Source organism: Grammomys surdaster, unplaced genomic scaffold, assembly GCF_004785775.1.
Source record: "Grammomys surdaster isolate TR1022 unplaced genomic scaffold, NIH_TR_1.0 193, whole genome shotgun sequence".
Lineage (NCBI taxonomy): Eukaryota > Metazoa > Chordata > Mammalia > Rodentia > Muridae > Grammomys > Grammomys surdaster.
The window spans coordinates 7845013-7859830 of record NW_021604638.1 but is presented as its reverse complement, the minus strand read 5'-3'; the positions used below and the strand labels follow the sequence as shown (position 1 = coordinate 7859830).

Genomic DNA, 14818 nt, shown 5'->3' with positions numbered 1-14818 from the left:
GGGCGGTGGTGGCGCACACCTTTAATCCCAGCACTTGGGAGGCAGAGGCAGGCGGATTTCTGAGTTCGAGGCCAGCCTGGTCTACAGAGGACAGCCAGGGCTACACAGAGAAACCCTGTCTCGAAAAACCAAAACCAAACCAAAACAAAACAAAAAATAAAGAGGGGCGTGTTCACTTGAAAAGGGTATGTAGATCAGAGGACAACTCTGGATTCCCTGCTCTTCTTCCACCTTGTAGGTACCTGGATCAAACTCAGGTCCTCAGGATAGTGTGGCAAACGACATTGCCAGGCTGAGCCATCTCGGCGGCCCTTGCTACTATTTTGTTTATTTCCCAAATGTACACATACTTCTAATTTTTCCCTCACCTTTACAAGCTCTCAGACTTCCATTCTTTCCCGAAAACTGAAAACGTAGTTTTCTAATTTAAACAACGCCCCACCCATTTGTCTTTATTATTCAAAACCACGCTGGCGAAGCCTCAAAGTTCTCCAGAGCGGAAGTGACGTACGGCACATGCGCGCGACGCCGAGCCGGTCGCGGAAAAGACGTGTCGTGTCGGCGCGCCGCACTCGCTTCCGGAAGTGGCTGCGTCCTAAGCATGCTGGCGGAGCTCGGCTTCATCGGGACCATCGGTGAAAATGACGAGGTGCCGGTTGAGCCGGAGTCCGACTCCGAAGATGACGAGGAGGAGGTGGGAGCCGGCAGAGGAAGGAGCCGTGGGCGGGAGCGGCTGGGGACGAGCTGCGGGCCCCATGCTCTTCTCAGCGTGCTAAGGTGTCCCCCTGCAGGCCGTTTCACCCAAGCTGTGCGGAGTCGAATTCCGCAGGCGAAGTCGGTCTTGCTTCCTGCCCAGTCGGAGACACATGTTTCCATCTATCTATCAAGCTTCCCAGGGTGTTCTAGTGATGCTATGCGGTAGGGATGTAACCTTGAGAAAGTGGTTCTAGAGTGAGTGGCGAGAAAAAAACCAAACCCTCAGTGCCTCAAACCGTCATCTGCCTGCCTCACACGGCACTTCGGATGGCCCGGGGCCTCTGCAGTCCGATTCCGAGAAAGCTAAAGTCTAAGGCTCCAGTCTTTCAGGATCTTGGTGTGAGGTCGTTTGATGCTCTGCTGGCCAGCTTATGAGTCTGTCCAAGGCTTCTGCCCTCTTGGTCCATCCACACCGTTCTTTGCCCTTCCCCCCCGCCAATTCATACCTGCAAGCCTATATCCCTCACTTCGTTTCCAACATGGTCCCGTTCTCTTCGAGTAGTCAGTCCCCTCACCAAGCGGCAGAGTCTTCTCATGATGCAGTTTCAACCCTGCAGCTGCTTTTCTGTGGCTTTCAGAGCGGGTCAGACTCTGTTGTCCTTTCTGCCGTTTGACTCTCAACAGCCCTCCTTGTCATGACAGCACTGACATGCCATTCCATTCATGTCGTAGAAACTTTTGTTCTTTTTCTGCTCAGAGCCTTTCACATCCCCACCCACCCCGTCCAGCACAGATAGACTTTCTCTCTGTACCCTTGGTTGTCCTGGACCTACTTCTATAGACCTTAAACTCAGAGATCTGCCTCATTCTGCCTCCTGAGTGCTGGGATTAAAGATGTGCCCTCTCACTGCCTAACTTCCCTTCACACTTCTGTTCTCTGCCTGGAAGGCTTCCCTCTGTCTGCTCTGTCTAGATCAGCAGTTCTCAACCTGTGGGTCTTGACTCTGGGGACCCTGGGGTCTCATTTCAGATATTTACATTATGATTCATAACAGTAACGAATTAAAGTTTTGGAGTAGCAACGGCAATAATTTTATGGTTTGGGGTCACCACAACCCGGGGTAAGGAAGCTTGAGAACCACTGTCTAGATGTCTTAGTCCTCTTTGGCGTTTTTGCTCTCTACAACTTTGTTCTGGAACCCTCCTGCTGCCTCAGCTTCCCAGCCTAAGTTCCTTCATGCTACCACTGCACAGGACAGCAGTTTTCTGATGTCTGTTATTGGAATGGGGCATTTTAAATAGGACTCAGGCTTGGTAGCAAGATCCTAAGTGTCTGGGTTGGAATATCTTCTCTTCTAATGCGTACCAGGTGGTGATTGCAAGGTACTTTGCAATTACTTGCATTAACTACTCTGTAAGGCAGAGGTGAAACGATGCCTCACTTGGTAAGAGGCTTGTTGGTATCCAGTTCTGTATCAGTTTTGTATTTTGTTTTGAAATGAGGTCTTATATACCCCAGGCTGGCCTCAAATTTGCTATGTAATTCAGAATGAACTTGAACTTCTGACCATCCTGTCTGTTTGCATTTTTATGTACATTCATATAGGTGCATGTGTACATGTTCATGTGTGGGTGCTTGTTTTCATGCATGTGTGTGGGGCTAGAGGACAACTTTGTGGATGGTTATTCCAGTTGTCCACCTTGCTTAAAGACAGGCTCTTTCATTGGTGTGGGGTTCAGTGGTTAGGCTAGACTGGCCTCCCCATTATTACACTCCCATCCCCCATCTCCCACCCCCACGTGTGTGTCCATGCGTGGAGGTGTATATGCTCTTGCCAGTGTAGTATATGTGTATAGGTACATACACACATGTTAACAGGCCAGAAGTTAATGAGTATCACATGTCTGTCATTCCTCAGGAGCTGTCCACCTTGGTTTTGGAGACAGTTCTCTTACTGGAACATAGAACTTAGCAGTTAGGGTTGGCTGGCCAGTCAGCTTTTGTGGATATATCAGTTTCTGCCTTCTCAGAAGTTTTGGAGATGTGGCGACATGGTTCTTCTATGTAGTCCTGGCTGTCTTAAAACTCACTCTATAGACCAGGCTGGCCTCAAACTCTGAGATCTGCCTGACACCTCTGCCTCTCAAGTGCTGAAATTAAAGGTGTGCGCTACTACAGCCAGCTTAAGCATTCATTCATTCATTCATTCATTCATTCATTCATTCATTCATGTTGAGTCAAGGTTCCTCCAAGTAGCCCTGGCTATCTTGGTACTCACAGAGATCCACCTGGCTTTGCCTCCCTAGTTCTGAGATTTAAGGCATGCACCTCAGCCACCTGGCAGATGGCATGTTATGTATGTATGCCACTTGTTAGGGGTACCTGAGGAGGCCAGAAGAGGGCATTGAATTCTTTGCAACTGGAGTTACAGAAAGTTGTTAGCTCCTATGTTGCTGCTGGGTACCAACAGCCCCTGTAGAAGAGCAGTCAGTGCGCTTCACTGCGGAGGCGTTTCTTCAGCCCACATGATGACGTATCTTTAATGCCTGGTGGGGAGCCTTGTGTACATAGGGACTCAGTAACTGCCCTCTCTCTCAGCTTTGCTGAGGTCTGTTATTGTGATTGTGGTTTTGTAGATGTAAGGTGTATAATGTGATGGTTCAGCACGTATATATTATTGTTGTTGTTATTATCATTATTGAGATAGGGTTGTATAGTCTTGGCTATCCTGGAGCTCATTATGTAGTCCAGGCTGGCCTCAAACTCACAGAGATTCACCTGCCTCCACCCTCCAAGTGCTAGGATTAAAAGTGTGTGCCACTATGCCTGACCTCATAGATATACTTTATGAAATGCCCTCCTTTTTTTTTTTTTTAAATTGTAATTAAATTTCTGGCAGTACTGGGAATTGAACCTGGAACCTCATGCTTGCCAGGCAAATGCTCTATCACCAATCCTAGTCTCCAGTCCATTAGTCAGGTTCTGTTGTGATAAAAACACCAAGGTACAAAGCAATCTGGGGGGAAGGATTTATTTCAGCTTTGAGTTCTATGTCACAGTCTGTCTTCAAAGGAAGTCAGTGCAGAAACCCAGGCAGGAACCCAGAATCAGGAACTGTAAGCAGAAGTCATGGAGGAATGCTTACTGGTTTGCTCAGCCTGTTACTTATACAGCTCAGGGCCACCTTTCCAGGAGCGGTACCTCCTATGGTGGGCTGGGCCCAACCGGATCAGTCATTAATCAAGAAAATGCTGGACAGATGTTTTGGAATGAAGCTTGTTAGGTATTTGTTCAAACTTTCTGTGGACTCACTCACGTTTGGCCTGTATCGGCGGCTACTGAGTACTCACTGACAGGTGTGTTAAGACCTCCAGGACAGTTGTAACCCGGTCACTTCCTTATTGTCTGTCCATATTTGCCGTCTATGTTTCTTTTGTATTCTGTATGTTGATTGAACCCAGGACCTCACACACGACAGGCAGGCTTTCCCAACTGGTCCACCCATGTTTCCAGCTGTGGATTTCTCTGTCAGGCCCTCTCCCTTCTCTCCTCTTTCCCTCCCCCCCTCCACCTCAGTTGGGCACTCTCACTCCCTCCTCTCCTCTCTGCAGGGACCCATTGTGCTGGGCCGCAAGCAGAAAGCCTTGCAGAAGAACCGCAGTGCTGACTTCAACCCTGACTTTGTTTTCACTGAGAAGGAGGGCACATATGATGGCAGCTGGGCCATGGCTGATGTCATGAGCCAGCTCAAGAAGAAGGTAAGACTGACAGGAATGGGATTGAGGCGATGGGTGATGGATGGGCTGTTAAGGTTGGACAGCACGTAGGTATTAGGACAAACACCTCATGGCCTTTCACCTCCATCTTATGCTCAGCAGCTTTTGGAACTTGAGGACTTTGAAACTAAGTTGTGTAGGTTTGATGGAGTAGGAAGAGGAAGTTATGAGTACCCTGTAGTCCTCGTGACTTAGCAACAGTAGAAAGCACTATAAAATGGGCTTATTGTAGACTGTAGTCAGAACTATATTAATTTGTCTATGGATGACATTTAGAACTGTCAGAGAATCTTATTTTAGTTGGTGAGATGTTAAGGGCATTTGTCACCTGATGACATGAATTTAGTCCCCAGAACCCATATGGTAGGAGAGAACTGAGTCCTGCTGTTTGACCTTCACATGCTCTCTAGGCTCTTGTCCCCTATACCTGCTTCAGTAAATGAGTAAATGAATTTTTCTTCTTTATTAAATGCCCACATGTGGGCATGGTGGCACATGCCTATAATCCTAGCAAGACAGAAGGAGAAGTTTGTGTATAAGTGCACTACATGTGCACAGTGTTTGTAGAGTCTAGAAGAGGGTGTCAGATCCCCTAGGACTGGAGTTTTAGGTGGTTGTGAGCTGCCTGTGGAGCTGCGAGCTACAGTGGAACTTGACTCTTCCAGCGTTCTTAACTGATGAGCCTTCTTTCCAGCACCAAAATTTATTTTATGTGTGTCTGTCTGCCGGGTATGTGGAGCTGTGTGTGTGTGTGTGTGTGTGTGTGTGTGTGTGTGTGTGTCTGCCAGGTGTGTACAGGTGCCTACAGAGGCCAGAGTAGGGAACTGTATCTTTTGGAGCTGGAGTTAAAGATGTCTGTGGACACCCAATGTGGTTCCTGGAAAAGGAACTCGGGCCCTGTGATTTTGACCAGGAGATGATCGTAACTACTGCACCATCTCTTCAGTTTCTAAAATAGTCTTTTAAAAATGTGTTTGTATTGGTTCTTAGTAATCTAGTTTTTATTTTTCTTTTTTTTAACAAGCTGATACCTTTTTTAAACGTTTAATGTTCATATACATGTAATATGTTTGGACCAAATCCTCTTTTGGTTGCTAACCTTGGTTAACAAAATTTGGAGATTGATGAGTATTTCCAAAAATGAGATAAGCCTTAGCATTATCTAGTAGCCTTTGGGATAGCCTTAGATAGGATTGACAGCCCAGGTTGGCTCACTGGAACTCACTGTGTAGTCAAGGCTGGCTTTGACTTCCTGGCTTCTTGCCTCAACCCTTCCAAATGCTATATTACAGGTGTGAGCTAGCTCAGACAATCCTTTTCTATACTAACATTTGGGTCCTGACCCTGTGACATGCCTGTTTGCTGTTCTTTCTGCATTATATGTGTCTTTGACCTGTCTTGATTTGTTCTCCAGAGGGCAGCCACTACCCTAGATGAGAAGATCGAGAAAGTACGGAAGAGAAGGAGAGCAGAGGTGAGGCTGAGAACCAACCAAGGTGGTTGTAGACATGCTCTGGCCTGTGGCTCTGAGGGGCGGGAACAGGTGCTCCAGTCTGGGTGGTCATTACTTACTGTCTGCCCGTGGAGCGCAGCATGGCTTCTCTTAGATTCTGAATTTCCTAGTGTTTGTAGTCACACCTCCTTTATTTGATTTTTTTTTTTTTTTTCCAGGATAAGGAAGCCAAGTCTGGGAAGGTGGAGGAGAAAGAAGGCCAAGCAAGCTCTGACCTGAAGGGGCAAGGGAATCTGGATGAGAATGAGGCAGGCTCCCAGGACGAAAACTCTGAGACCGACTACTCCTCTGAGGATGAGGAGATCCTCACCAAAGCAGGTAGGCTGATGACCTGGGCTCTGTGGGCGGTTGTGCAGTCTTCTGTGCTGATGCCTGCTGGTCCCTGCGGTGCTGGGCTGGGTTATGTTAGCTTGTCTCTTTACTGACCACATCAGGGCATTATTCTTTGTGGATGGCTGCTTCTCTCCTCATCCTCAGCTCCACTACAGCCTGCTTGGGGTCACTCAGTTGCATGGGGTTTACCTATGCAGTTGGGGGTTCAGTGAGCATATGGAAGGATTCTTTCTCTAAAATGTCACAGTGTTAGGTTGTGTTAAGAGCCTCCTGTGTACACTGTACTCACTAGGCTAGAGTCCTGTCTGCATTTGTCACTATCTGTGAAAGGAGGCTGGGACAGCAGCTTGTCTGGACAGTGCTGGGCTAATCCATGGGCAGTACCGAGGCAGGTGCTGGATAAGAACTGTGCTCACTGCTGTGTTTTCTCACAGACACACTCAAAGTGAAGGAGAAGAAGAAGAAGAAGAAAGGCCAGGTGAGCATGCGTAGGAGGTTGCTGGGCAGCTCGCTTTCATAGCCTGAAAGGACATGCAGGCTTGGTTGCTTTGCTGAGTTCTTCCTGTTGTCTGATCTGTTGCAGGAAGCAGGGGGATTCTTTGAAGATGCATCTGAGTATGACAAAAGCCTGTCCTTCCAGGACATGAACCTCTCCCGGCCCCTCCTGAAGGTAGTAGCTATGGCAACAAGAGTTGGTTCTTTTTTGATTGACTGTCTTCTCTCTGTGTGCACGCATGCGTGCTGGAACCTGTGGAAGCCAGGAGATGGCATGGCTCCCCTGCAGCAGAGTTCGAAGTGATTGTGAGCTGCCATGTGTGCTAGGAACCCAATTCAGGTCTTCTGCAAGAGCAGCAAGTACTCTTAATTGCTGAGCCATCACACCTGCCTGTTCATTTTAGCTAGGGTCTCAGTCAGTCCAGGCTTCCTATGCTGTGTAGCTGAGGAAGGCCTTGAACTCCTTATCTTCCTGCCTTCGTCAAGGGTTGGGATCTAGATGTGCGTCACCATAGCCAGCTGACGAGGGTTGATTCTTGCAATAGGCTCCATCTAGGCTCCTTCAGTCCTCTCTGACCCCCTCAACGTTGTTGTGGGCTCAGCTTCCAGAGAACCGTCATGAGCAGTAAGTCCCACTGCTGTTTGAGATGAAGCCAAAGTCCTTGCATTGACTTCCAGACTTCTCTCTCTGGTTCCTATGTAGCACTTTTCTCCTCTGCACTTGCTGTTTCCTCTGCTTGAAAGACTTCTAGAAGTCTCCTGGGGTGCTCTCACACCCCACAGCGTTCAGTGAGTCATCCCTGACATCCCTGCTGTGACTCGCACATCCTCCCTGGTTGTCTGCAGCTCCTTCATGGTTGCATTTATCTCTGTGGAATGGCTGTTTGTCTTTGTTTCTTTCTGCCTTCCCAGAGCAAAGCTCTCCTTTCTGTCGCCTGCTGTCCAGAGTGCAGTGGTGCCTTAGGCTCTGGAGCAGAGGCACTAGGAGGATGTTGTGTGCCCCAGAGGCTTGGTCACCTTGTCCTTGCTATGGATCACTCCCTGCCCACCTGCCCTGTCTGACTGTAACTTTTCCCTTCAGGCCATTACAGCCATGGGCTTCAAGCAGCCCACTCCAATCCAGAAGGCATGCATCCCTGTGGGTCTGCTGGGGAAAGACATCTGCGCCTGCGCAGCTACTGGGACAGGTGAGAGGGTGTGGGGAGGAAGAGGCCAAGCACACTAGGGCTCTAGGCTGCTGTAGCCTGCTAAACACACCTGGCTCCTTAAAGATTTACCCGTGAGCCGGGTTGTGGTGGTGCACGCCTTTAATCCTAGAATTCAGTAGGCAGAGATACGTGGATCTGAGTTTGAAGACAGGTTTGTCTACACTGAGTGTTTCAGGACAACCAAGGCTACTCAGAGAAACACTGTTTAAAAAAAAAAAAAAAGGCGGGGGGGGGGCGCGCCCCCCTTTTACCCCCACACGGGGGACGGCAGCGGCCGGAGGACTGAGGTCGACGCCAGCCTGGTCTACAGCGTGGGTTCCAGGCCAGCCCGGACACTAAAAAAAAAACCCTTTCCAAAAAAAACCAAAAAAAAAAAAAAAAAAACTAAAATAAAGATTATGAGTATTTTGCTTGCATGTATATACAAGTACCATATGCGTGCAGGTATGGTATAGGACATTGTATAACCATATCTGGAGTTGGCATAAAGTGCCGTGTGTGTGCTGGGAACCCAGCCTATGTCCTCTGCAGGAGCAGCCAGTTCTCTTAATCACTGAGCTGTCTCTGCAGCCTTCCATGTGGCTTTTTCAACTATTGAAAGAGGCTGTAAAGCTAGATATTTTGGTGTATTCCTTTAATCTCAGAACTGAGACAGAAAGATTGTACATTTCTGCTCAGTCTGGAGGTATAGAGAGCATATTAAAAAGAAAAGTCTGTGGAAATCTCTACTTGATTGGCAATTTTGAGATTTTTGTCATTGTTAAAGATTTTATTTTATTATATGTTTATGTGTATGTCTTATGTGGGTTATATGTACCTGTGAGTGCACAGTCCAGAGGAGGATGACAGGTCCCCTGGAGCTGGAGTTACAGGCAGTTGCAAGCTGCCTGGGGGGGTTTCTGGGAGCTGACCACTGCCATCTCCCCAGCCCCTCACTTGTTTTTTTTTTTTTTTTTTTTTTTTTCCTTTTTTAAAGATTTACTTTATGTATGTGAGTAACTCTTTTGCTGTCTTCAGACACACCAGTAGAGGCTATCAAATCCCATTACAGATGGTTGTGAGCCACCATGTGGGTGCTGGGAATTGAACTCAGGACCTCTTGGAACAGCAGTTAGTGCTCTTAACCACTGAGCCGCCTCTCCAGCCCCTCTCAGTTGGTGATCTTTAATAGCTTTAAAAGCTATTGGAATGCCAATTTGGCTTCATAGCAACATGTTATAGAACGTTGACCTTGGGGACTGGAGAGATGGCTCAGAAGTAAAGAGCACTGGCTACTTTCTTTCTCAGAGGACCAAAGTTTGGTTCCCAGCAGCCACTTGGCAGCTTAGCAGATATCTATAACTGCAGTTCAGGGGATCAGATGCCTGATCTTTAGTGGCCTCCATGGGCGTCAGACATACGTCCATACAGGGTAAATACTCATATACATGTAAAATATAAATATCCATGAGTATCAGGGCTAGAGAGATAGTTTAGTGGTTAATTTCACTGGCTGCTCTAACAGGGAACCCAGGTTCAATTCCTAATCCCCCAGTGGCAGTTCACAGCTGTTTCTGACTCCAGTTGCAGAGGCTCCATCGCCCTTGTGTGGTCTCTGGGCACACATATGTGGCATCCGTGCACAGGCATACACGTAAATGTCAATAAAGCCAAGTCTTTAAAATACTAGCTAACTAAGACTCTGAGAGTGTGAGCCTTGTGTCTGGCATCCACTGGTATTGGAACGGGATCGGATGATAGTGGGTCCTGGGAGAGCGGCATGCCTGTTAACTGCTGCCCCGCTCGTCAGCCCAGTCACCATGCTTTTCTTTTCGGTTTACGTGGACGTGGTAGGCCATCACTCATACATAAGTTGTATGTCAGCAGGGGTGTGGGTTCCTGCACTCAGGTGGGACCAGGCATGGAAGGTGCTGAAGCTGCTCTCTGCTCTGCTCTCCTCCCTCTAGGCAAAACTGCAGCCTTTGCACTGCCCGTCTTGGAGCGTCTGATCTACAAGCCCCGCCAGGCTGCCGTCACTCGGGTGCTGGTGCTGGTCCCCACCAGAGAGCTGGGCATCCAAGTGCACTCTGTCACCAAGCAGCTGGCCCAGTTCTGCAGCATCACTACCTGCCTGGCTGTGGGTGAGTGAGGGCCACCAGCCTCTGGGAGATCCCATGTGATGAGTAGAGGATGAGGTGTGCTTTACTGCACCCCGGATGTCAGGAAAGACCTTTGTTTTCATAGTGGGTCCTAGAGGCAAGGGAAGGGTCTCATTAAGACTTAACTCTTTTATTGTTTTGTTTTATGTGCTTGAGATAGGATTCACTCTGTAGTGCAGTTTGACTTGGAACTTAAATGTGCAGCTCAGGTTGACTTCAAACACAGCAATCATCCTGCCTTCCCTCCTGCTACTGAGTGAGAGCCAGCACACTCAGCACGACCTGACCTCCTTGATTTGTGGTACTGGGCATTGAGTCTAGGGCCTTTTGCATGACACTGGATTACTGAGCTGCATTTCTACTCACAAAACTTAACTTTGGGGCTGGGGAGTTAGTCCTGTGGTTCAGAACATGTACTACTCTAAAAAAAGGACCTGGATTTCAGTTCCCAGCAGCCACATGCAACTCACAACTCTCTGTGATTTCAGTTCCGGGGGGTCTGACATTCTCTTCTGACCTGTGAGGCACCAGTACCAGAGGTGCACATGGTGCACATAACACAGCAGGCACATAATGAAGTGAAACTGACCTTTACAAAAAGCTTGCCATGTGATGCACTTTAACCCAGCACTGAAAGGCAGAGGTGGTCAGCTCTCTGTTGGTTGGAGGCCAGCCTAGTCTACACTGTGAGTTTTAGATCAGCAAGGATGCACAGAGAGACCTTATCCAAAACCCAAACAAGACGTAACCTTGAGAAAGAGCGTTCAGAGTCGGGGATGTGGCTCCCCATCAGTGCTCATTGAGAAATCATGTTTCCAAGCCTTGGGCTCTCTTGTTCCTCTGTGTGCTCTATGTTTGGCCTGAGCCCCAGGCAGGTGGCACCACTGATGAATGACTGACCAGGCTCTCCATGGGGTCTGCTCTGCAGGTGGCCTGGATCTGAAGTCTCAGGAAGCCGCTCTTCGGGCAGCACCAGACATCCTCATTGCCACGCCTGGCCGGCTCATCGACCATCTCCATAACTGCCCTTCCTTCCACCTGAGCAGCATTGAGGTGCTCATCTTGGATGAGGCTGACAGGTGTGACTGAGGTGCAGGCCTGGGGTTCTGCACTGGTCCCTGCATACTCTCCAGCGCTCTCGGTGACTCGTGTGTCCCACTATTACTGTTCACACTGGGTCTCAGTCAGGTTTTTCTGGCTATGTGTGTGTACTCTCTCCCTTCCCCTCCCCTTCTCCGCCTCTCCTTTCCCTCCTCTTTCTCCCTCTCTCCCTCCTTCCCTACTCCTTTTCCCCTTCCTCCTTTCCTCCTCTATAGTGAGCGGCTTAAGAGGTACGGGAGGTCACTCAGGACTGGTGCTGCACGCCTGTAACCCCAGCACTTGGAAGGTTGGGGTGCTGAGGCATGAAGATTGCAAGAGTGAGTCTAGCTCACAGTATATAGCGAGTTCTAGACCAGCCTGTGTACAGGGTGAGACAGTGTCTCCAAGAAAAGCCCAAATAATGAGAACACTAGCGTTTTCTCAGATTTGAAAATGTCACTGAGATCCTCAGAACACGTCTTTTCCTTGTCTATACATGGAAATAAGAAAGGTACCCATCTTATGCTGCGTGCTCTAGAGAGTAATGCTGGCAAGGCGGCCTAGCTTCCTTCCACAGGCCATCTCCAGGACTGCCCCCTCCACACTCTACTTCCACACTGCCCTCTTCCACACTCCCCTCCTTTGGCCAATGACACAAGTCTGTGAGAAGGCAGGTCACCCTCCTGGCAGAGCATGGGAGAACTGAACGCACCTCATGTGTGCCCCTCCTGTGAGTCCCGTCTGTGCTGCACCTGTCCTGAAGCCCGCTAACACCCACATGGTGCTGGTCCTTGGCTCAGTACCACCTCCTTAACCTGCTTCAAGCTTCTGCAAGCCCTTACCCAGCAGCCTCCTCCCTAGGATGGTTTAGTATCCCAGTCACCAGGACACAACTAGACAAGCGCAGAGAGAGCAAGGCTGAGGGCTGTTCCAGAGACTAAAGAGGCGTGAGCACCACTTGCCACACGGTAGCATTGGGGGTGCTGTGGAGGAGGTTTGGTCTTGTCCACACGGTAGCATTGCGGGTGCTGTGGAGGAGGTTTGGTCTTGTCCACACGGTAGCATTGGGGGTGCTGTGGAGGAGGTTTGGTCTTGTCCACACGGTAGCATTGGGGGTGCTGTGGAGGAGATTTGGTCTTGTCCAAACACTCAGGTGTCTGGCAGGTGGGTTGGCACTGTGGTTATGTAGGTTATTGTCTGGCAGGAAATGTGCTGCTGGGACATTTGGGGACAAGCTGTTATGATCTCAGTGGCTTGCAGAATAGAAGGACAGAGTCCTGGTGGCTCAGCCATGACATAGTAAGGGCGGGACAACAGTTCCAGAGCAAGCCTGAGTCTCAATACAGCCATGGTCTGTGTGGGACCCTCCCCACCCTCGCTCCTGACAGAAGAACTTTCTGTCTGCCCCTTCCTCCAGGATGCTGGATGAGTATTTCGAGGAGCAGATGAAGGAGATTATCCGAATGTGTTCCCACCACCGCCAGACTATGCTCTTCTCAGCCACCATGACTGATGAGGTGGGTGTGCCTAGTTGCATGCAGATGACCCTAGCTGGGCAGGCCCTCTCTTCCTGTTGTCTACCTCACAGAGCTGAGCAGCCCTGACCTTGTACTTGGTAGGTGAAAGATCTGGCTTCGGTCTCCTTAAAGAATCCTGTGCGCATATTTGTGAACAGCAACACAGACGTGGCTCCCTTCCTTCGGCAAGAGTTCATACGGATCCGGCCTAACAGGGAAGGGGACCGGGAAGCCATCGTGGCAGGTGACGGCATCTGCACTCAGGCTCTTGGTTTTTTGTCCTCTAGCTGCCTCTGTCCTTTCTCCCCCAGATCACACAGTGTCACTGCTTGTTAGCCCTTGTTAGCTAGTTTTCCAGGAGGCCGGCTAGCCTGCTCCTCCCGTTTCCCTCAGCCTGTGGTGTTGACTACACTTGGGAGCTGGCTTCTCTGACTTTGCCTTAGCATATGAGTCCCACAGACAGGACATGGTCAGTCTGCCCAGTGCTGGCTCACTCTTCTCCCTGCAGCTCTCCTGATGAGAACCTTTACTGACCACGTGATGCTGTTCACCCAGACCAAGAAGCAGGCCCATCGCATGCACATCCTCCTGGGGCTGCTGGGACTGCAGGTGGGCGAGCTCCATGGCAACTTGTCCCAGAGCCAGCGGCTGGAGGCCCTCCGGTAATGCTCTGTGCCACCCTTCTTCCTGGTCAGCCCAGGGGACCTTGTGGAGAGCAAGTAGGACCCTGGGTTTGTGTTAGAGCAGAGGCAGGGGACACAAATGGTACAGTACCCAACTTAAAGCAGGTGCATGCCAGTGTCTGCCACACACCTGTAGTCCCAGCAGGTGGGAGACTGAGGTTGGGACCAGTGACATCATAGAAACATCTTAGTTTCATCTTAGTTTGAATCTGAGGGCTGTGAGGGTGTGTGTAGTCAGACCGTGCGTGGCCTGAGCAGGCTGCTCTTACTGCACTCCTGTCTGGCTTTCCCAGAGGAGTTCACGCCAGATGATTAAGACTCACCCTTGGCCAGCAGCCGTGAGCATCTGCTCTGTATGTGCAGCATGGTTCAAGTATGGTTTGTCATTCAGTTCAATAGAGCAGCGGAGAGCTACAGGCTAGGGCCCCCAGAACGCCCCCTCAGCCCTGCCCTGCTCATCACTGACTGAGAGCTGTGTGTAAAGCAAGGACCTGAGGCCTGCCCTTTGAGGCTCTGACGTCTGCTCTCTGCTGTAGTCTGGGCAGACGGTCCCAAACTCGAGTGTGATGGGACCTGCTCCCTGAAACAGTACACACCCAACTCTATGTGCTTCGTCAGTGCTGGCAGTTTTATTTATTTTGTGTGCTTGAGTGTGGGACATGGTGCCAATGTGGAAGTCAGAGGACAACTTGTAGGAATTAGTTCTCTCCTTCAGCATGTGGGTCCCAGGGATTGAGACCCTTCCAGCATGAGGCCCCAGGTCCTCAGGCTTGGTAGCATATACCCTTACCATTGCACGGTGTTGGACTGAGTTAGCTTATTAGACATGTCTTTGGCTCTTTCTAGGCGCTTTAAGGATGAGCAGATTGACATCCTGGTGGCCACAGATGTGGCAGCCCGTGGGCTTGACATTGAAGGAGTGAAAACAGTGAGTCTGTGTTGTTGCTGTGGTGGGGTCCCTGTGCCTCCTGTGCCTGCCTGCCGCACCTCACTGATCCTCGCTCTGATCTTCAGGTGATCAACTTCACCATGCCCAACACTGTCAAACACTATGTGCACCGAGTGGGGCGGACTGCCCGTGCTGGCAGGGCTGGGCGCTCTGTGTCTCTGGTGGGAGAAGAGGAGCGCAAGATGCTGAAGGAGATCGTGAAGGCTGCCAAGGCTCCAGTGAAGGCTCGCATCCTTCCCCAGGGTGAGCAGCACAGGATGCTGAGCTCGGGGAGCTTGAGCTCTGCCACCTTCTGAGTCCCCTGGACAGGCTCCCTCCTTCCCTAGGTGACCGGCTGTGTGCCACCACCGAGAATGGTGACAGTAGGGTCCGGCTCGTCATAGCTCCTTAGTCTCCATTCTCATCAGCGCCCCCTGCCTGTTGGTGGGC

At 50.0% G+C, this 14818-nt stretch overlaps 1 protein-coding gene across 1 annotated transcript in view; it reads left to right on the top strand.

The window, feature by feature from the left end:
• The first annotated feature begins 568 nt into the window (after positions 1-568).
• Positions 569-14818, top strand: part of Ddx27 (DEAD-box helicase 27) — a 19476-nt gene continuing 5226 nt past the window's right edge. The window contains exons 1-14 of the mRNA XM_028769570.1: positions 569-694; positions 4309-4455; positions 5888-5947; positions 6145-6304; positions 6754-6797; positions 6903-6989; positions 7896-8001; positions 9969-10142; positions 11089-11239; positions 12658-12757; positions 12860-13001; positions 13266-13419; positions 14287-14368; positions 14455-14632. Of these exons, the coding sequence (XP_028625403.1) occupies positions 602-694; positions 4309-4455; positions 5888-5947; positions 6145-6304; positions 6754-6797; positions 6903-6989; positions 7896-8001; positions 9969-10142; positions 11089-11239; positions 12658-12757; positions 12860-13001; positions 13266-13419; positions 14287-14368; positions 14455-14632 (1678 nt within the window). The 5' untranslated portion in view covers positions 569-601. The remainder of the gene's footprint in view (positions 695-4308; positions 4456-5887; positions 5948-6144; positions 6305-6753; positions 6798-6902; positions 6990-7895; positions 8002-9968; positions 10143-11088; positions 11240-12657; positions 12758-12859; positions 13002-13265; positions 13420-14286; positions 14369-14454; positions 14633-14818) is intronic.